This window comes from Rhinatrema bivittatum, chromosome 4 (genome assembly GCF_901001135.1).
Source record: "Rhinatrema bivittatum chromosome 4, aRhiBiv1.1, whole genome shotgun sequence".
Taxonomy (NCBI): domain Eukaryota; kingdom Metazoa; phylum Chordata; class Amphibia; order Gymnophiona; family Rhinatrematidae; genus Rhinatrema; species Rhinatrema bivittatum.
The window spans coordinates 280,607,927-280,630,700 of NC_042618.1; the positions used below are offsets into that span (position 1 = coordinate 280,607,927).

Genomic DNA, 22,774 nt, shown 5'->3' on the forward strand with positions numbered 1-22,774 from the left:
TTGTTTTTTTAGAAAATGAACCTTTTTGAAAACAATTGGTGTGAATCAATTTTGCTAGATGCAATTTCAGATCTTTTTTATCACTAGACTAACAAGAAATATAAAAAATAATAAGATTAGATAATTTAAAACCATTAAATAAAGGGAGACATTCCGTATAAAAAACAAACATAAAAAAGAAACATAAAAGATGAAACAAATAAATATAATAGGGATACATTATACTGAAATCTGCATAAAAAATTAAAATTAGCATTAATCGATGTGTCATATAAAAGAATATATTTCTAAGAATCTATTACTCATTAGGTCCAGGATTTATCAAAATGCACTAAATGTCGCATGCGATAGGAAAAGGGATGCAGAATTGTTGTATTTCCTACGTACAACCACTGGGGGGACCAATTTAAGCTGCTGGAGACCCACCCTAGCTATCAGGGCCCTTCTACAAGAAAAAAGAAAGAGAGAGAGAGAGAGAAAGAAAGAGAGACTAGCCATAATGCCCTTATATTAGGTAGGTATTTATACCTCTGTGGGGCAGATTTTTAAAAAGTACGCGAGCACGTACTTTTGTTCATGCACTCGGCGCAAACAAGAGTACGCCAGATTTTAATAGATAGGCGCATGGCTGCACATATCTTTTAAAATCCGGGGTCGGCGCGAGCAAGGCTGCGCAAAATCGGCAGCCTGCGAGCGCCGAGCCTCCGTTCCCTCCGAGGCCGCTCCGAAATCGGAGCGGCCTCGGAGGGAACTTTCTTTCCAGCGCCCCCCACCTTCCCTTGCCTTCCCCTAACTAACCCGCCCCCCGGCCCTAATTCACCCCCCTACTTTAATTGCAAAAGTTACACCTGCCCGGCCGGCTGCCGGTACACCAGGGGCTGGTCCGGAGGCCGTGGTCACGCCCCCGGAACGCTCCTGGGCCGGAACCACGGCCGCGGCCCCACCCCTGGAACACCCCCGATGATGCGCCGGCCACGACACCCCCCCGACACGCCCCCCAAGAAAGCCCCAGGGCTTACGCGCGTCCCGTGGCTTTGCGTGCGCCGGCAGCCTATGCAATATAGGCTCGGCGCGCGCATCTTATGCACTTACCCCTTTGAAAATCTGCCCCTATATGAGGCCTACCTAGTCACTCGAGGTGAGGTTTAGGTATTAGTGTAGGGGATTAGGGGCCACTTTGACATTCAAAGTGAGAAGTACGCACAGAACAGTGCTCGCTTGTGAAGATTTGATGACATTCGGAGTGAGGAAAACTTACACAAAGATGAGATTTGTGCAATGTTCTCTCAACCAAGCTTGATGTTACCCAGGTAGAGAGTCCATCAAGCTAGGTTGAGAGACCAGCATTTGCGAAAACATTACAAAGCACGATAAAGCCCTATCGCATGGCTTTACGCAAATGAAAAAGGTGGTGGTTAAAGCCATGCAATATGGCTTTGCAAATTATGAAGCCGGCCCCAGACTCCACCCCTTTTTCTAATTTGCTTCACACTATGTGTTAATGGCGTTTTCACATGTGTTAAAGGTGGTTTTTGCATGCAAAAACGCCATATAGCACTTTGATAAAGGACCCCTTGGGTTTCCTGCAAGATTCAGCTCCAAATACTGTGCTTTTTTCAGCTCTGCCGTTCAAAAGCTGTTAGATGAAAAACCTTTTTTTTGTTTAAAAACAGTAAATTAGGGTGATTACAAGTATTTTATTCTTTTCTTTTTTTATCTGCTGCTATGGAGGCATAGATAAAACAATGAAATGATAAAATAATTAGTTTTTCATCTAACAGCTTTTGAACGGCAGAGTTGAAAAAAGCACAATATTTGGAGTTGAATCTTGCAGGAAACCTAGGGGATTATTTTCAAAGGCTTATCGCATGCGAACAGGGCCTTTTCGCATGTGATAGAATGCAAATTAGGGGGAGGGGAGGAGTCGGTGATGTCTTCGCTGCTGGTGATAATCTTACTAACATTATCGTCGGCAGTAACGCGCCGAATAGCACCACCTTTCACGGTGGCGCTATTCGGTGTGAAAGCCGGCAGCTGGCGCACCGCCGTGGTGCGAAGGCTGCGGGCTTTCGCAGGCCCCCCCCCCCCCTTCGGCTCCCCCGCCCCCCATTTTCGCTGGATTCATCATTCTGCGAAGAATGATGAATCCAGGCCGTAGTGAGTAATAGATTGTTAGAAATAAATTCTTTTATATAAGACACATCGATCAATGCTAGTTTTAATTTTTTATGCAGATTTCAGTATAATGTATCCCTATTATATTTATTTAATTGTTTCATCTTTTATGTTTCTTTTTTGTTTTTTATATGGAATATCTCCCTTTATTTAATGGTTTTAAATTAACTAATCTAATTATTTTTTATTTTTATTGTTAGTTTAGTGATAAAAAAGATCAGAAATTGCATCTACCAAAATTGATTCATACCAATTTTTAAAAAAAAGGTAAACATTTTGCCTCTCCGTATTTTCGTTTTTCTCTATTTGTTGCAATACATATATACATAATTCCTTTTCTTTCTGTTTTACTCTATACATTTTTTATGTGTATATTTATGTTTTTATATGGATATTCATGTATTTAAATGTATGAGTATTTTATTCAATTATCTATTATTGAATTTATTTTATGTTTAAACACTTTTTATTGAGCAATTGCAAAGAAACACACAGAAAACAGAATGCAACAGGCCCAGGTGGCTGTGACTCTGAGCCCCCGGGCCATACGGTGTACAAAGGCTCTTTGAACATTTCAACCCACCCCCCCCCCCCAATCAGTATCAGCCCCCCCACCCACCCTCCCACAGATCATTACAGTCCAGGTTATACAAAAGTCCGCAACAACAAGCAGCACACATTAGGAAGGAACATTCAGGGCCAATTTCTAATGGTCAGATCCAGAGTCTGGGAGCACAGAGTTAGTAGCTCCAGAAACATTCAGGAGATGACTACGAGCCCTATGTGGGAGAGACTGAATATACACCATCCAGACACGCACAATTGAATTTATTTTATTTTTGCATTATTTCTTATGTGAAATCCCGTGGTCTGTTTTCAATTTTTTATGTTATTTTAATTTTGGTTTTAATTTGGTATTAAGATTGTAATTGTGTTCCTATGTTTTTATGTTTGGTTATTTATAACCCCTGATGCAGCTGCTGTGCAAAACTCGGCCAGAGTTCGGCTCTGTTTAAATATATGTGCCAATAAATATCTTCAAGCTAAGGCAACAGGTCTGTCTTGCTTCTGTTTGCCTTCTGGCTTTGACAGACCGTCCTCCAGTCTACTTTATTGGATCATGCCTTCCAAGAACACATCTTAGCCTGCAAGTTAACCTGAATATGTTGTATGCAACATAAAGAAATGGTAATAAACAAAATATTTCCAGATAATTGCCCATGTGTTCAGCTTAGGAATTTCACAGACCAGAGGTTGCTTTTTATACTATTCTGACTGTATTAGTTTTAATTCCTGAACTCTGTTTTCGCTTCTTTTTTAGTATGGAAGAGAGAAGAATGAGTGGGCATACTTTGTGTCATCATGAACAATGGAATATGAGATGAAACCAACAAAACACTACAACAGAAGAAAACAATTAGCTAAATTCTAGTAGCTTTGTGTGACTGTTTAAATAGATCAGAGTAGTCAACAAGTGAAGATTGTATCTGTAAGCCAAAGAAAGTGAACATGATTTTAATTTTCTGATGAAATATTGCTTGTAGAAACGTATCTTCTAGTAGGGAAGTTTTTATATCAAGAATACAATTTAACACTTTCCTGTTGTTTCCTATTGTTGTTCCATGGACCTAGTGTCTCTTCCTTACCCAATTTCTCAACTGATTTTCAATAGCTACTATATTTGTTGATTGTAATTTCAGCCTTCTAGTTACAATGTGAACCGGTATAATGTATGCATACTAATGCCGGTATATAAAAGTTTCAAATAAATAAATAAATAAATTTGTTGTAAAAGTTTCCTGTTACTTTGGATCTTTCATAGGGAAAACATTGCCTTTACTGTGTTCTATCATGCAGCAAATAGAGATTAAGATATCAGATAAAGAGCTTTCTTTGTAAAGTAAGTTTTCATAGACAGGAATAAGGTAAAGTAAAAGATCAACAAGTATTTGTGAACTTGCAATAGGCATGGAAAACTGCCAGGCTAAATGGGTTTTAAAGTTTTGGGTTGTCATTGAAAAATAACTTTTCTCCTTTTTTCTGCCTTTGAAAAATATTGTGATTGCCATGTGGAAATAAGGGTCACCAAACAAGGGGGTAGATTTTCAAAGGGTTGCGCGCCTAATATACGTGCGCAACCCCCAAAAACCTATCCCTGCCTCCCCATGCGCGCGCAAGCCCCGGGACGTGCGTATGTCCCGGGGCTTGCAAAAAGGGGCGAGACATGGGCGGTCCGGGGGCGGGGCAGGGAGGGGAAGGTTCGGGGGGTCCGAAGGAAAGTTCCCTCCGAGGCTGCTCCGATTTCGAGGCAGCCTCGGAGGGAACGGAGGCAAGCTGTGCGGCTCAGTGCGCGCAAATTGCACAATTGTGCAACCCCCTGCACGCGCCGACCCTGGATTTTATAACATGCACGCGGCTGCGCGCACATGTTATAAAATCAGGCGTAGATTTGTTTGCGCCGGGTTGCGCGAACAAATCTGTGCCCGCACGCAGATTTTAAAATCTGCCCCAAGTTGTAGAAGATAAGTAAGTGAACTGTACGTGAACATGCACACATGCAGACATAGGAAAAACATAAGTTTCCATACTGGGTCAGACCAAGGATCCATAAAGCCAAGCTTCCTGTTTCTATCAGTGGCCAATTCAAATACATAAACAGTAAATAAATCCCATGCTATTAATGCTAGTAATAAGCAGTGGCTATTCCCTAAGGGCTAGATTTTCAAAGCCCCGCGCGCTGGCGTGCCTATTTTGCATAGGCCACTGGCACGCGCAAAGCCATGGGACGCGAGTAAGACCCGGGGCTTCGAAAAAGGGGCGGGAGGGGGCATGTCCGGGGGCGTGTCAGCAGACCGGGGGTGTGTCCAGGGGCATGTCAGGGGGCGGGTCCGGGGGCGTGGCAACGATTCGGGGGCGGGCCGGGAGAGAGGTCCCGAGTCCCCCGGCACTGCGGCCTGTGCCAGGGATGCCAAGGCAGCGCGCACAAGTTATGCCTGCTTCAAGTAGGCGTAACTTGCACAACAAAGGTAGGGGGGGATTGAGGTAGGGCTGGGGGGTGGGTTAGATAGGGGAAGGGAGGGGAAGGTGGGGGGACGCGGAAGGAAAGTTCCTTCCTACGCCGCTCCGATTTCGGAGCGGCCTCGGAGGGAACGGAGGCAGGCTGCGCGGCTCGGCACACGCAGGCTGCCGATTTTGCGCAACCTTGCTCGCGCCGACCCTGGATTGTATAAGATACGCGCGGCTACGCGCATATCTTATAAAATCCGGCGTACTTTTGTTTGCGCTGATTGTGCGATCAAAAGTACGCACGCGGGTATATTTTTAAGATCTACCTCTAAATCTATTTGATTAATAGCAGTTTATGGACTTCTCCTCCAGGTATTTGTCCAAACCTTCTTTAAACTCAGCTATGCTCACTGCCTCATCCTCTGGCAATGAATTCCAGAGCTTAATTGTACATTGGTTAAAAAAGAAATTTCTCCAATTTGTTTTAAATGTGCTACTTGCTAGATTCATGGACTGCTATGTTGATTTTTTAATTTACCCTCATTTCCCATTAAGGCTGCTGTCTGCTTACCCTATATTCTCTTAATTCTACTAAACATTTGGTCCCCTGGGAAGGCTACTCCATGTATCTACCCCACCTCTATGAAATGCTTTCATAATCTTGCCCCTTCCAGCCTCAAACCATATAAAGTTTGAACTCATCTATGCAAGATGTACAATAAATAGGGGGAAAGTATTCTGTCTAATTCATTTTTAATCAACAAGTGACTAAAGAAGCAAATCACTAATAGGTCAATTTCAGGGGCGGATTCCCGATGACGACCGGCCCGGGGATTCGCCACCCAGGTCAGCCCAGGAGATACCACGTGGTCTGCTGAGCGTGGCTCTGTCATGGCCGCACTCGGCAGACCACGTGACTAGAGCGACCAGCCCACCGGGGGATGGCCGAATCCCCGATAGGCCAATCCACCCCTGGTCAATTTTAAAAGCATTGTTCATGCAAAAATGGCCACATACTTGTGGGAAATATGCGCTTGCCAGCAAGCCATTTCAGGGTTTTACACTATCTTCCCTTCTCCCTGGCCTTGCCTGAATAAAAGCATCACTTGTGCTTAAGTCTCTGCCTGGGAAAGGATACCTGACTGTCATGTATTTCTCTAGTTTATAATTAATCCTGATAGCCTGAAAGTAGGGCTGGGTGTTCCCTAGTCAGAGGCAGGACAAAGTCAGGAGGTATAGATTTCAGCAGCCAATGATATGATCCGTGCACACCCCCTGAGCCAAGCCAATAGTGTAGAGACTCGTCTGTTGCTATGGGGAAAGTAGCCAATCATGTAATGACACATCATCTGCCTTTGTATGAATGTACAATAAAAGAGAGCGCTGAATTGTGCTCAAGTCCTTTTTACCTGCCTGCCATGAAAGCTGCCTGAAGTGTCTTCTTTGCCTCCATATTCAACAATACTTAAGTATGTGGGCCAGAGTGAGCAAATCAGATTTTAAAAAGATGCAAAATACACACTTATGAACTCATGCGCGGATGAGGAATAAGGGGTGGAAAAGGGGCAGGTAATGGGTGGGACATGGGCATTCCAAGGTGGGACCAAGACTTATGTGCGTATCTCCGACTTTTAAAACTGGAGACAGGGATGCATATCAGCTTATTATCTGCTTAACTTTACTGTTGCTCCAGATGAGGAACAAGTCTGTAGATCTCGAGATTTAGAGCTTACAGGACACGGTGAGAAGTCTAGGTCAACCTGGGGGGGGGGGGGGGGAGTGGCATGCAGGATGAAAACCGCTGTATTATCTGGGCAAACAGGTGAATTAATTGTTAAAACTAGGTTGCTCCTCATGCAAGTATATTTTAAAATTTGCAGACATACACTTAGTAAACCCGACATGGTCCTATTGAAGATACACACACGCTAGCTGTGTTCGAGTAACCTCTTAAAATTAGAAGCATATTTACGCAGAGTTGGCGCATTTTAAAACATATGGGCCAGATTTTTAAACGTAGCGTGGGCGTAGATTTGTTCATGCAACCCGGCGCAAACAAATCTATGCCCGATTTTATAACATGCGTGCACTGCCGCGCGCATGTTATAAAATCCAGGGTCGGCACGCGCAAGGGGGTGCACACATGTGAAACTCCGAAATCAGAGCAGCCTTGGAGGGAACTTTTTCTCCGCCCCCCCCCCCCACCTTCCCCTCCCTTCCCCTATCTAACCCATCCCCCAGCCCTAACTAAATCCCAACCCTTACCTTTGTTGAAAAAGTTACGCCTGCTGGCTCACCATTCCCCGGCACAGGCCACTGTGCCGGAGGATTCGGGACCGCCGCCACACCCCAGCCCCGCCCCCGAATCACCGTCACGCCCCGGCCCCGCCTCCGGACCACCACCACGCCCTGCCCCGCCCCCGAACTTACCCATTTTTGAAAGCTCGTCCCGGGGCTGCGCGTACCGCCAAGCCTATACAAGATAGGCTCGGCGCTCACAGGGGCAGGCGGGCAGCTTTTCGGGGATTACGCGCGTATCCCTTTGAAAATCTGCTCCATTGTGCGTAAATGTTTGTACAACTCAAATTCCTAGCTATCATTGCTCATGTCCCTATGCGAACATGTATGGGCACATGCACGCTCGTTTTAAAATCGACCTGTAAGTAAGCAATAAGACATTACAGAAAACCAGTGATCTATAAGTAAAAGCATACGGTCTTACTAATAGTTATACCTCTTATTGAAAGATATAGTATAGTCTTCATTAAATTTTCATGCCTAATGAATGTGAGAACAAGATTCAAGTCCATTTTAACTGCAAAATGAATTATTTTAAACCATCCAAAACTACAGTACATCAAGAATTGGTTTGAAATTCTATGAGAAATTTTTGTTTTGTTCAAGCTCTTTTTATTAAACAAATTTTTATGAGATGTGCACTTGAATATGTGCTCAAGCTGTCCATAGAAAATGTTAACATATATGACACACCACCAGGACTTTAGAAACCATTAAAATACCAGTTTGTTTCAAATAGGACTGTAACACTAACACAGCTTTTGGTCTCTTTTCTCATTATGAGGGTGAGATACTTCAGATGTGCTTCTAAAATTTCCACCTTTAAGTCATGAATTCAAAGACATAACATGTTTTTCACCTGTTTCTTAAAATGTCATCACAGTAGGAGAGGCCATGGTCAGATACTTTGATAAACTCTTTGAAGCCAATATTCAAAGGTAATTTTGCGGATTAATGCCAATATTTGAACATCCAAAGCACTTACTTGGCCTTATTTTAAGCAGGTAAGTCATTTCATTTCATTTTATTAAATTTAATATACAGCATGCAGTAAAATATAACCAAGCAGTTCACAAAATAAAACTTTCATAACAGTTGATGAACATTCAAAATGAAGCAGTAAAACAACAAAAATCAAATACAATAAAAAATATCCAAATAACAAAAAAAGAAGTATCTCCAGTAATATCACGCCTAATGACTGAGGGAGAAGGAAGCTGAAGAAAACCTTACTGGGAGGACCATAATGTAAGAGCTGGAGAATAAGGAATTAGGTACCCGATTCACTAAGGGGTAGATTTTCAAAACTTACGTGTATGCATCCATGTGCGCGTGGCAACACATCAGGGCCTTCCCCAGTTCTCTCCCAGTCCGCTCCAATTAAAGAGCGGATTGGGAGGGAACTTCCCAAACCCCTACCCTAACCTCCCTTCCCCTTCCCCTATCCTGCCCTCCCCCTATCCCTATCCTAACTAACCCAATTTTTTTTGTTTTACCTTTTGCTCCTGCCAAAGAGCAGGAGCAAGTTGCACATGCTGGCACTGTGGCAAATGGCTGCTGTACTGGGTGCTTCTAACCCCGCCCCCGGACTGCCCCACCCAGAAAATGCCCCCTGGCCTGCCCCTTTCAGAAAGGCCCGTGCTTATGCGCTTATCGGCCTTTACGCGTGTGGCCGAGCCTTTTTGAAAATAGGCTCGGCGTGTGCTAGGCCCAGCCACGCGTGTAAAGGCCAGATTTTACGCGCCTGGTCTTTTGAAAATCCACCCTTATTGGTTTTTGTCATAGACACAAAATGGGAGAAAAGCCTTAATGAATCTGGCCCCAAGATGGGATTCCAGTATAAAAAACATGAAAAGTATTACACAAAATCTTGAATTTAATACGGTAGTGAACAGGTAACCAATGCAATGAATATAAGACTGGGGTCATGAGGTCACATTTTTTTTTAGACAAAAAATTACCTTGGCAGCAATGTTCTGAAGTAATTGTAGTCATTTTAACTGAGAGGAAAGCCCAGAAAAAGAGAGTTACAGTAGTCAATTTATGATATGATGAAATCATATATTAACAATGTAAGATCGTGGGGTTCAAGCAATTGACAGCCAGCAAATATACCTGAGGAAAGAAAAAAGCTTTTGTTAACATTAGAAATATAAAGCTGAATTTTAAAACTGGCACGCAGGTACACATGTGCGCATGTTCATTGGCCTGCGCCCAGATACACAGCTATTTTATAACGTATCCATGTATATGCACACATGTTATAATATAGTCTGGCCACACTCACATGTGCACTGAATTTTCAGTGGGTGCGCATCTGTGCGCGCAAATCCACTTCTACCATATAAGTGGAGGGATTTTAAAAAAGATGCATGGCGAAGCATTTGCCAGTTATACCAATTCCCAGTTCGCCCAGTTAACAGGTCCTCCAAACCCCACCCTGGTTTGATAGCCTGTATACTTCTCAGATCCTTTAAACTCCTCCTTAATGGCTCGTTATTTTATTTTTGACCTATGGCCATCCATAGCAGAAGTAAACTTACGCGGCAGCGAGCCTGGGCGCGCACTAGATCATGTAAGCAAATTTCTGGTTAAAGTCCCAAAACGTCTCTGTACCTCCCTGCCCAGACCGAAGCAGCCTTGGCCTTTCAGGATTTGAAGGCGGCCTTCCTGCAGGAGTCCTGTCTTCATCACCTGGATCCTGTGCACCCATTCATACTCAAAGTGGATGCCTCTTCAGTTGGTTGGGGGCAGTTCTAAGTCAGCATTCCTCCAAGGACATCCTGCACCCGTGCTCCTTTTCAAAGAAGTTCTTGCCAGCTGAACGTAACTGTGGGATCAGTGAAAGAGAGCTCCTGGGGACCCAGCACTGCATAACCATTTACACAGACCATAATTACCTGGAACGCCTCCATCATGTACAATGCTTAAAGACACGCCAAGCAGGCTGGTCCTTGTTCTTTGCTCACTTTGATTTCGAACTTCGATATAAACAGCAACCAAGAATACCTGAACAGACGCTCTCTCACTCTCTTTTCTGTCTCAGGACACAGCAGAGTCACCCAGACACATCATCACCCAGCTTGGATACTCCTCGCCTCTACATCGACCATTCCCCTATTAACTTTAAGCTTATGTGGCAATATTCAAAGAATATATCTGTATAAATGTTGACAGATTAAAAAACAAAATAATTAATTCATGCTGGCAAGCCCTTGCCCCTCAGCCCTCTACCTGGTGAGTCTATGACCCCCACAATCTGAAATCTCCCAAAATGGTTGCAAATAATGATGGTCAAAATGCCCAAGGTAGGCCAGTTTCCCCCTTTCCCAGTGACTCCATTATTCTTAAAACAGAATTCCCCCCTCATCTCACCAGAAGATGGACACCAGGCTTTCTTGGCTCTAGCATAATTCTGATACCAGTCAGGATGGAGTACTTGCCTATTGTCTTACTTCCCTATCGAAGACAAAGCAAATTCACAGCAGCAGAGCATGAGCTTCTAGATTCATTGAAGACCCTTTGAAACTGGTTCAGGAAGTCCTCAAGGTTCCCCATGAAGGGCTTGTTCTTCTCCCGCAAAGGTGAAGCCCAGGCTGGGCCAGAACCAGAGAGCAGAGAGAGGATGAAGGTCACCCTGGTGTGGTTGCTCGAGAAAATAGCCAGTTGTATTTCAAAATGCATTAAGCATTGGTTGAGAAAGCTCTGGCAGGCCTTAGGGTCTCCATTGTACTTAAGTGGTGGCGCTAAACATGGAATCGAGACTGGTGGTCACACTGGCATGAAAGTTGCCTCTACTGGCAATGCAGGCAGTGCAGCTGGTGTCTGCAGGGCATCCATTTGTGTGGCAAGGCCTTGGAGTAACCCTGTTACCTGTGTCAGATATAGGAACTGAAGTGAGGGTTTATCTGCCAAATTTATGGCCTTAGCAGTTTGTCACAGAATATAAGTCCTTGGGCTACAGGAAGCTGCTACTACCCAGGTCATGAGGCATGAGCTGGCTCCACACCAGCAGCAGACATACTTGCCACTGGTTGGGACAGTGTAGGAGACATTGCCTATACCAACCTCTTCCTCCACGGGTTAAGCCTTCAGTTTCTGAGGCCGGCAGGACTTAAATGTCCACAGCTAGAGGAGTAGTCCAAGAGGGCTGGCAGTGGTTAGACAAGGTTGGTATCCAGGCAAGTAGCAGTTAGGCAGTGTCAGTTTCCAGGCATAGGGTCAAGGCAAGCAGGAGTCAGGCAAGATAGTATCCAAGCAAACAGTCCAAGTCAGCAATGAGAGAGCAGTCAGAGAAGAATAAGGATTAAGGGTGGACAGGACCGGGAAAGCAGGGCAAGGACAAGGCAAGACCAGGCAGGATCAGAGGAGCAAGGTGGGAACTGGGACAAGGCAAGGAACTGGAACAAGGAAGGAAAAAGGCAAGGTGGGAATGAAGGCAAGGCAAGTACTGGAAATAGCAATAAACACCAACTGAGCGCAGGAGAACCAGTTACTGAGGCAGAGTCAAGCCTGGCGAGCCCTTTAAATACCCTGGCACTTGTGATGTCATCAGGGAGTGCTGTAATGGTTTTCCTGCCGGCAGTCTTTTAAATGTCAGATGAGCACACATGCACCTGAGGGAGCACCGGTGTGGGATGCCGGTGTTGATGATGCAGCGTCTTGGGGCCAGGGCATGTCTGGAGGTAAGGTGTGCTGATCGTGGGATGGGTACTGTGATTGGTGCAGCATTACACCCCCATTTGCTTCCTTTAACTGATATCCTTTGCTCAGTGATTGCACTTAGCAAAACATGAGTCCTCCCTAATTTTGAAGTGCCTCCAGATCATGGATTTCTTCCATTATCCCTTCCCTATATCCTTAGCAAGGATGCTGGCATCATTCATGCTCTCTACCTGTGCTGCCTGCTCTTCATCACTATCCTTATTTTGCTTTGTCTCCCCCATCAATGAACTGGATGATGCTAAGGTATTACTTTATACATCTCCCAAATTTTCCTCTTCTATTATCCCTTCAATATCTTCTGATTCAGACAAGCCAAAAAAAGACTCTTCATCTGAATCAACGAAAGAAAATATTGCCTTCATTATATCATCTCTAATGAAGAAAGAAGAGGGTGCTACAGTTTTGGGTCATTCCTGTTCTCCTACATCTTTCACCTTGCTGCTGCTCTCTGCCCGCGACTTCTACCAGTTTGCACATTAGGGATGTGCAGGGAAAAATGTATTTATATTTTATTGGTTTTGTTCTCTCCACCCTTGCATAAGTATCATTTCATTTAATGTTTGTTTCATTTCTGTAGTTTGAAGAAACAAAATAAACATTAAAAAAAAAACCCAAAAGAAAACATTCTGAGCATTATGTCCCCAAAATTCCCAAGGCCAAAACCTTGCTTGGCTCCCACTTATGCCATCCATAGAGGGTTACCTCAGTGTGGCCAGCCTGAGGCTTAGGCCTTATGCCTAATGCCCAGGCCTGGCCTGGTGGTTGGACACCGAGGCCTTGGCCCAGGCCCAATCCTGAGGCCTGGAGACTGGGTCCCGACGTCTAGGCCCAGATCCAATGCTTGGGCCCAGCCCAGAGGCCAACTCCAGATGCCAAGGCCTCAGTCAAGGCATTGGTGCAGAGGCTAGGAAACATGGAACTCTCAGTTGTAAAATTTTGCTTCTAAGCACCCTGATACAATTATGCATAAGAGTCATATATGAAAACCTTTATTGGGAATATAGGATTAAGTCTATGACTGTTTGTGAACTACGCCGAAAAAAGGACAGAATGCATTTTAGGGCCAATGCTCTAAGGCAATAGGGCAGATTTTCAAAGGCTACGTGGCGCGCACAAGCCCTTGGACGAGCGTATGTCCCGGGGCTCGCAAAAAGGGGAAGTCCGGGGGCATGGCTGGGTCGTGGTGGCGGCTCGGGGGCGGTCTGGGGGCATGGCCGGGGATGTGATGGCAGTCCAGGGACGGTCCAGGGGCGGGGTCAAGTGCTCCGGCACAGCCGCCTTTGCTGGAGCATGGCGCGCGCAAGTTACGCCTGCCTCAGGCAGGTATAACTTTTGAAGCAAAGGTAAGGGGGGGGATTTAGTTAGGGATGGGGGTGGGTTAGATAGGGGAAGGGAGAAGGTGGGGGGGGGGGGGGGGGCGCCAGAAAAAAGTTCCCTCCAAGGCTGCGCCAATTTCGGAGCGGCCTTGGAAGGAATGGGAAAGCCATTGGGGCTCCATTCGGGCTCGGCACATGCAAGGTGCACATGTGGGCACCACCTTGAGCGCGCCGAGCCTGGATTTTATAACATGCACGCAACAGCGCGCGCATGTTATAAAATCGGGCTTAGATTTGTTCGCGCCGGGTTGCGCGAACAAATCTTTGCCCGCACATAGATTTTAAGATCTGGCCCTGTATGTGCAACTTAAGGCCATTTAGCAGTTTAGCATGCGCAAAAAAACAGCATGTTATCTATTAACAAGTTTAGCATGTATGTGTTAAAATTAGTGTTCCTTTCTTCTGATCATTTATGTATATGCTATATAGCACAGCTGTCAGTATAGATCCCAAGGCACACCACTAACGACCTTTCTCCATTTGGAAAACTGACGATTTAGTCTTACTGTTTCCTGTCTTTTATCCAGTTACAACTTCACAATAACACACTGCATCCTATCCCATGATCTCGATTTCCTGAGGAGTCTCTCATAAAGGACTTTGTCAAAAGATTTCTGAAAATCTAAATAAACTATACTAACTGGGTCACCTTTTCTGCATGCTTATTTACACTTTCCTCACCTCACCGCTGAACCAACCCCCAACGAACCAATATAACCATCAAACTTAGTTCCTCCCAACTAAACAATTCCCTACCACTGGCTAAACCAGCCATTCATAAAACCAAAAACAAACCACCAGATCAGCATTAAACTTTACACATGAAGAGGACAATTTTCAAAGGGACTCCTGCTTTAATCACAAAAATGGCCAGTTAGAAAATTGTGCAACTGATACATGCATAATATTACATGCATGTATACAATGGGCTTGAAAAGGCATTTTTGGGGATGGCGTTTGTATGGGGAAATCATTTATGTCTGTACTTTTGATTTTCAGAGGTACAAGCATAAATGACATGCACAAATTTATATCTGCTCTGGAGGTCACATAAATCTGGCAGGGTTTCTGTACACAGCCCCAATTTTCAATTTGGGCTAAAATCTGAGCATGCTTTTTACTCGCAGACTTTAGCCTTACATGTGCTGTTAGAAAATTATATGTGCATACTTTTACATATATAGGAGAGAAGCGTTCAACATGGTGGAGTTTGGGTGGGATTGGAACTTATGTACATACATTTTTATTTTAAAAAGTATACAAATAAATTCTTTCGGCAAGACAATGTGCACCAAATAGCAAGTGAAACTGTGTGCACATAGGGGTAGATTTTATAAGATTCGTGAGTAGCCGCGCGTATCTTATAAAATCCGGGGTCGGCGCGCGCAAGGGAGTGCACATTTGTGCAACCTGCGCGCGGCGAGCCCAGCACGCGCTGCCTGTTCCCTCCGAGGCCACTCCGATTTCGGAGGGAACTTTCCTTCACCTTCCCCCCACCTTCCCCTCCCTTCCCCTACCTAACCCACCCCCCCGGCCCTATCTAAACCCCCCCCCCTTACCTTTGTTGGCAGATTTACACCTGCTGAAAGCAGGTGTAAATCTGCGCGCGCCAGCGGGCTGCTGGCGCACCATCACCCGACCCAGGGGCTGGTCCGGAGGCCTCGACCACGCTCCCGGGCCGGCACCACGCCCCCGGGCCCGCCCCCGAAACGCTGCGTCATTTACGCAAAGCCCTGGACACGCCCCTTTTACGAAGCCCTGGGACTTACGTGCGTCCTGGGGCTGTGCGCGTGCCGGCGGCCTATGCAAAATAGGCACGCCGGCACGCAGGGCATTTAAAATCCGGCCGATAGTTTTTACAGAATAATTTTCAAAATGGACTTATAGCATAAGTCCACTTTGAAAGTTGATCTAACTTATGCATGATGTTACAAAATTACCCTTATAAATTTGTAACTCCCTGCCCAGTCTAAAAGTTAAGTCATAGGAAAAATCCATTCCTTAACTTTCTTCCTAAAGGAAAGATAACTTCATTCAAGTGTGATATTCAATAATCAAGACGCTACTGTGGCTCTTACAAAGGCCTCCTTGCCTCTCTCTCTAACAGTTTACAAAGCAGTGCTCCCTGACTAGACCTCAACTGACATCCAAGGGTTTACCATTTCAGTTTGTTTTTCAAATAAAGGGGACTAGGCCCTCATAACTCTAAATGTTAAGGTCAAGATTTTAAATTTTGCATGGCAGTAATTGGATGCAAGTGCAAAGATCGTAAGAACAGATGGATGATTTAACAGTACCTATTTTTCTGAAAAGCTTGACAAGCTGCAGAATGGCTTGGAAACTAAAAAGTTAATTTTCAGAAACCTGGAAAACGATTCCAACTGAAGTTAGCCCAATAAGTTATTCAGAGTGTTCAGAGGCTAAACATGCTGCTGAATATCTGTAAATAAAATTATCCAGCTAATTTTAGCCGGATAACTTTAAACCTACCCAGTTATGTATCAGATATCTGGATAAAACAAGTTTGCTTACTATAAATGGTGTTCACCATAGACAAAAGGATGAATTAGCAATGATATGTGGTGATGTCATCTGATGGCACCAAATGAATCCTTCTCCCTAAGATCGTAGGGAGCTTTTGCTCTACTGAGCATGTGTGGGAATTCTCATGAGCATTCTAAGTTGATATTAGAGTTAAGACTAACTAAGTCTAACTAACTAAGCAGTCAATTCTACAGGGATGCAGGTGGGTATTTAGCATAGCCAATTCATCCTGCTGTCTATGGAGAATACTGTTTTCAATAAACAAACTTGCTTTCTCTGTTAACAAGCAGGGCTGAATTAGCCATGACATGTGGGGAGCCCCAAGCTGAGGGCTGCAGTGCAGCATTTAATGAATAAGCAACCCAGATACCACCAAGAAGTGTGGACTACTGGGTGAACAGGTTATACAAAACTGCTTGCCCAAATTTACTGTCACTTTTTGATAAATTGTCTAGACCAGACCTGGGCAAGGGGCGGCCCGCAGGCCGAATCCGGCCCGCCTACTGTCTGTGACCGGCCTGCCCACTGCTGAGAGCAAAAAAACAGAAGGGACTACCTTACACCGTGGAAAGACTTTTATTAGAATTGCCCGACTCAAAATACAAGCTGAGTTTCGCCAAAAGGCTGCATCAGGGGCTTTATGTTGTAACCGTATACTCACAGCTACATATATCAGTATATCAATCTGACCATTAGTTGTTGCAGTAAAGCTTTGTCAGTCAAAGAAACATCTCGCAAAGACTTAGTTGCAGTGCAAGTCTTTGCGAGATGTTTCTTTGACTGACAAAGCTTTACTGCAACAACTAATGGTCAGATTGATATACTGATATATGTAGCTGTGAGTATACGGTTACAACATAAAGCCCCTGATGCAGCCTTTTGGCGAAACTCAGCTTGTATTTTGAGTCGGGCAATTCTAATAAAAGTCTTTCCACGGTGTAAGGTAGTCCCTTCTGTTTTTTTGCCTTGGCTACGTGGGACCACCTTCCGGTTTGTTTCATTGGACCTTCCACTGCTGAGAGCAGACAGAGAATGAGGCACGCTGCCTTCCCTTGCAGAGCGAGCGTCCAGTGGGGGGGAGGGAGTGACTCGAGCGAAGGCACGCTGTCCGATTGGCCGGTGCTGGCATGCCCAGCACCCCCCCACTGGAGGCTGTAAAAAAAAAAGCATTCTCCGCTCCCTCGCTCCCCGATTGGCCAGCAACGGCCAATCGGGGTGGGGGGGAGGCACGCTGCCCGATTGGCCGGTGCTGGGCAAGGCTTGCCCAGCACCGGCCAATTGGACAGGAGCTGAGACCAGGGCCGGTGGAAGCACTGGCGCCTAGCATTAGGGGCGCCGAGCCGCTGGTGGCCGATAAGAAGGCTGATACAGCCGCCGAAGATCGGCCACGGCCAGAAAAAAAAGGTCGCTCTAAGCCTGCAAATACTCCTCCTCCTTCCTGCCCCCGTGCCCCGGAAGAAAAATGTTGCCAGAGCCGCACGGGCAGGAAGGGGGAGGAGCATCAGCCGCGTGCAGCAGAGGAGCATCAGCCGGGTGCCGGAAGGAGGAGGAGTATCGCCACGTGCAGAAGAGGAGCAGCGCTTACGGGCCGCCGGCCCGAGAAGACCAGGGCCGCTGCAGAGCCCATCCTGCGGCGACCCGTGAAGAGGAGGCCCAGAGGTGAGAGAGAGGCTGAGGGTGTGTGTGTGCGCGTGTATGAGATGAGTTGAGAGACTGTGTGTGGGAGTGAAGACCTGAATGTTTGCAGAGACAGCATGTGAGAGCCTCTGTGTGTGTGTGTGTGAGAGAGAGAGACAGCATGTGGGAGTGAGAGAGAGCCTGTGTGTGTGTGAGTCAGACAGCATGTGCCAGTGAGAGACTGTGTGTATGAATGATTGTATGAGAGAGAGCATGTGAGAGTGAGAGCCTGTGTGTCTGTGTGAGAGAGAGAGAAGGCGTGTGAGAATGAGAACCTGACTGTGATTTTGAGGGAAGAAGACAGATGGAGAGAAAAGAAATAGAAAAAAAAGACAATATAAAAGAAATTGGCAAAAAAAATAAGAAAGGAAAGGTGGAAAAAAAAAATCCTGTGACCAACCGATTAGAAAACTAAGATCAGACAGCAAAGTAAAAAAAAAAAAAAAATTACTTGTACATGCACATGTAATCTTTGGGAATGTGCAAGAGTAGCACTTTCTCTATGCGGATCTCACAATGTAGGAGATCAGCATGGAGGAAGTGGAAGCCCACGGGGCCTGCAGAGAGGAGGCAGCAGAATGGGCTTCAGTGCCAGTAGCAGCAATCAGTGCCTCCCCAATAGCCATGCAGCAGCAGTGACAGTGGCAGCAGAGGAATGAGAGAGGCTCTGAGGTTGCTGGCAAAAGAAAGAGAGGGGGTCTGCCTTTAGTGTGTGCATGTGTATGAATGGGAGTCTGCCTGGGGGTGTACGTGTGTGAATGCATGTGTGCCTGCCTGAGGGTGTGTCTGTGTATGAGAATGAATGGGTGTCTTCCTGGGGTTTGTATGTTTGTATGGCCGGCGCCATTTTCCGTACGGAAAAACGATTTGCGGCAGGAGATCGCTCCCGGACCCCCGCTGGACCCCCAGGGACTTTTGGCCAGCTTGGGGGGGCCTCCTGACCCCCACAAGACTTGCCAAAAGTCCAGCGGGGGTCCGGAACGACCTCCTGCAGTCGAATCGTGTTGGTCTATGGCCGGCACCATTTTGCGCCGCCATTTTGCAAAATGGCGGCGCAAAATGGCGCCGGCTGAAGACAACACGATTCGATTTCAGGAGACCGTTCCGGACCCCCGCTGGACCCCCAGGTAATTTAAGGCATTTTGGGGGGGGGGGGTTCGGGAGGGTGGGGGATTTAATTTAAAGGGTCGGGGTGGGTTTTAGGGTGTTTTAGTGTGCCGGTTTTCCCGCCCTCCCCCTCCCCCTTCCCCCGATTTACGATTTTTTGACGATAAATCGGGGGAAATGTTATTGTATCGTGGCCCTAACGATTTTTGACGATTTAAAATATATCGGACGATATTTTAAATCGTCAAAAAAAGATTCACATCCCTAGTATGTATGTAACAGTGTATGTGTGAGAGAGAATGGACATGTGAGTATGTGTGAGAGAGAGAGGATAACCTAATCCTCGACAATATCAGGGTGACTGGAAATCAAGAGCTTCCATGCCTTTTTTAAAATCCTTATTAGTTTTAATTATTGGGTGTTATTTGATATATGTGCTGTTTTAAATATTTTATTGGTGTTTGGGAAATTGTAAAAAATGTATATGATTTTAATTAATAGAAATTCTATTTATCAGTAGTTTTAAAATATTCTTTTATTAGTATGGTTTTACTATTATAACTGATGCTTTATGTTTCTTGATTTTATTGTTTTATGAGGAATGGTGGCTCTGTTTTTCCATTATTAATACACAGAGTCTGGCTTCTTGGGGTTTCCATTTCAGTTTTTTCTAATTTGTGCTCCTTTATTTTGTATTCTGTATTTGGTGAGTGTCTGTTTCTGCTCTGTGTGTGTGACCATGATGAGAGATTCTGCTAGTATAGGGATCTATAGCAATCTGGTTTGTTTGTTTCCTCAGTAGGTGGTGTATTGGTATTCTAGGACCCAGTGTAATATTTACCCTTGCTTATTCACTGGTAGGGTTATTGTTGTTTGAGTCCTTGGTGTTATTACTGTTATGTTATGATGGGATTGCAGTATAGATTTTGAGTGTCTTTTTTGCAGGGTTTTGTGCCTGGCAGTGGAAGGTGTTTCTGCTGCTGTTACTGTGAGGTGACACCAGAATTTGAAAATATCTTTTAGTAGGATGAGCTGTAGGGGAAACATTCAAGATGTGATGTTAGTTTTTTAAACACTGTAAAAGTTGACAATTTTCTAAAGTGAACAATCACAAGTTCATTAAAGTTCATCATCTCATCATTAAATAATGATGTAATTAGGTCCTCCATATTTTCATTGAATCTTTGTATTTAACTTACTGTTTGTTTATGAAGGGATAGTATATATACTATATACAGTATTGGGTAGAACTGAGTTAATTATATTAGTCCGGCCCTCTAAAACCATCCCAATTTCTCATGCGGCCCCATGGGAAAATTAATTGCCCACCCCTGGTCTAGACAGTGGCCAATCATGACCAAGATGCAGTTTTGCAGATATTTTAATAGGTGGTACTGCTCTCAGTTGAGTCACTGATGTAGCCATGGATCTCACTTGATGACCCTTAATAGTCTGTGATCTGAATGCCTGCTAGAGCATAACAATCAACAATGTGCAATGCAGTCTACTAGCTAATCGGACAATGTTGGCAAATGCTATCGCAGATGGTTAGGCGTGAGGCAGTGACCCTAGTGTTCCCTTGTGAGCATGTGTAGGACCAGGCTGGGAGCCTGGTCCCCTTTAAATCCCCTAGAGGGAGAATGGCTATGGGCGGGATCCTGCCAGGTGGGAGGTGATTGGAGAGCGTGCTCAGTATAATGCAGGATAAGTTGCTGAGCCAGCGGGGAGAAGATGGGTCCCCTGGATCTGGGATCAGGATCTTCAGGTCCTGACTAAGAGTGGGAGCTCCAGACCTCTCTTTGGGAGAGGGTAGGCAGAATTCTGGGAAATGCCTAAGGATCTGTGAAGGTAGGATGAATTCTGGGAAGTGCCTAAGGATCTGTGAAAGTAGGCAGACTTCTGGGAAGTGCCAAGTGTGTAACTTACTGAGAGTGGAGAACAGGCAGACTTCTGGGAAGTGCCTGGTTAGCTGAGACTAAAGAGTAGTCTTGTGATTGATTTGAGTGTGGCACTGTAAATAGTGTTTATTTACAGTGCCACACTCAAATCAATCAGGACTGGCAAACACTGAAGTTACAGTAGAGTCTGAGTATGATTCCTCTAGCTGTATCCAAGTCCTTGACTGCTCGAGTGCCACATTAGGATCTATAAATCTACAAATAGGAGTTATATACTGCCCACCTGGTTTACTAGATTTTAATATCTCCTTTCTGATTGAATACCTATTAAGTGTGATAAAGCCAAATAAACCAGTTATATTATTAGGAGACTTTAATCTACATATGAATAATAGTCCAAGATCCCCAGCATGTATTACACTAACCGAGGCACTACATGCCATAGGATTAGAGTGCCTTGTGATTGGTCTGACTCATAAAAAAGGAAATGCTCTTAATTTAATTTTTCTTAATTCTAAATTCATCACAGTAGAAAAAACTGGGATTGAACTAGTGCCCTGGTCTGATCACTATTTGATACATATAAATAGTTTATTGAAATTACAAGTGTGAAAAAAATCTAAGAAAAAACTAGAATTTCAATACAGACCTCCGTTCAAAATAGAACAACTCCAGGTTGAAATAACAGAGTATCTACCATAGCTAAAATTGGAAACAGCACAGAAATCAATAGAGGAATGGTATAGAATGTCACAAGATATTACAGAGAAAATAAATCCAATAAAAACTAAAATAGTGAATGAGACAAAAAATCAAAACCCCTGGTACAATAGCAATCTGAGACAAATAAAGAAAAATCTAAAGAAAAAGGAAAGAGAATAGCAAAAGAAGAAATCTCAAATTGCATTAACGAACTATCGTGTCTATCTTGCGTTCTATAAAAAAGAAATAAATCGAAGAAAAAGAGAATATTATGATATGAAAATTCAGAGATTTATAAACAACCATAAAGCACTTTTTGAAATGGTAAAAAATTTGACAAGTAGTACTACTGAGAGAGAAAACATTGATAAGGACCTAAACTGCAATGATTTAGCACTATTTTTCAAAAAGAAAATAGAAAACCTTCTTGAAACTTTAGATAAAAATAACTATCAAACAATCACTATGCCGAAAAAAGAGACATTATCATGGGCAACGTTTAATAATACGACAATAGATGAAATTGAAAAACTAGTAAAGAAGATAAACATGGCAAATCATCCTATTGATTTAATCAATACAATGACACTAAAACAATGCATAAATGAAATAGCCCCATTTTCAATGATAATTGTTAATCAATCATTAAATGAGGGGATGGTGCATGATGTCTTAAAAAAGGCAATAGTAAGACCAATTGTTGCGGTTGCCACCGCTTCCCCTCTTTCTGCTGTGCTGAGTGCTCACCTCCGTTGGGGGAGACGCCACTCCCGCGCCTCCTCTGGGCACGCTGGGCGTCCGCCATTGCCTGATCGTCTCGTTGCTGCCACACGCGCGCGCCGGGACGTGCACTTTGGACGCACGGCCACCGGAAGTCTGGTCCCGCCTGGCTTAACGAGGACACGCCCCAAGCCTGATTTAACCAGCGTTCACCCGTCTACTCATTGCCTTGCAACGAGGTTCGCTACTGTTAGTAGTTCTTAGTTGCGCTGCTGCTGTTCTACGTTGCGGTTGACCTCTGCTTGATCCTGACTCCGCTTCTGCCTGCCGCCAGCCATTGACCTCTGCTTGTTCCTGACTCCGCTTCTGCCTGCCGCCAGCCACTGACCTCTGCTTGTTCCTGACTCCGCTTCTGCCTGCCGCCAGCCACTGACCTCTGCTTGTTCCTGACTCCACTTCTGCCTGCCGCCAGCCACTGACCCCTGCTTGTTCCTGACTCCGCTTCTGCCTGCTGCCTGCCATTGACTTCAGCCTGTGCCAGACTCT

At 44.8% G+C, this 22,774-nt stretch overlaps 1 protein-coding gene and 1 long non-coding RNA gene across 10 annotated transcripts in view; one reads left to right on the top strand and one right to left on the bottom strand.

Moving 5' to 3' along the window:
- BCAT1 (branched chain amino acid transaminase 1) overlaps nucleotides 1-3,976 on the top strand; it is a 584,786-nt gene extending 580,810 nt beyond the window's left edge. For 3 of the 9 annotated variants that reach the window (XR_003856479.1, XM_029600149.1, XM_029600152.1), the window contains one exon: nucleotides 3,497-3,974. Coding sequence is in view for 2 of the 9 variants with exons in the window: in XM_029600155.1 (XP_029456015.1) it covers nucleotides 3,497-3,541 (45 nt within the window). In the remaining 7 variants the exon portion in view is untranslated. Of the gene's footprint in view, nucleotides 1-3,496 lie in introns of all 9 variants that reach the window. The other 6 variants (XR_003856480.1, XM_029600154.1, XR_003856478.1 and 3 more) reach the window with 5 other exon arrangements.
- Nucleotides 1-13,056, bottom strand: part of LOC115090708 — a 73,271-nt gene extending 60,215 nt beyond the window's left edge. The window contains exon 1 of the long non-coding RNA XR_003856481.1: nucleotides 9,441-13,056. This is a non-coding gene — a long non-coding RNA (uncharacterized LOC115090708). The remainder of the gene's footprint in view (nucleotides 1-9,440) is intronic.
- Nucleotides 13,057-22,774: the final 9,718 nt, after the last annotated feature.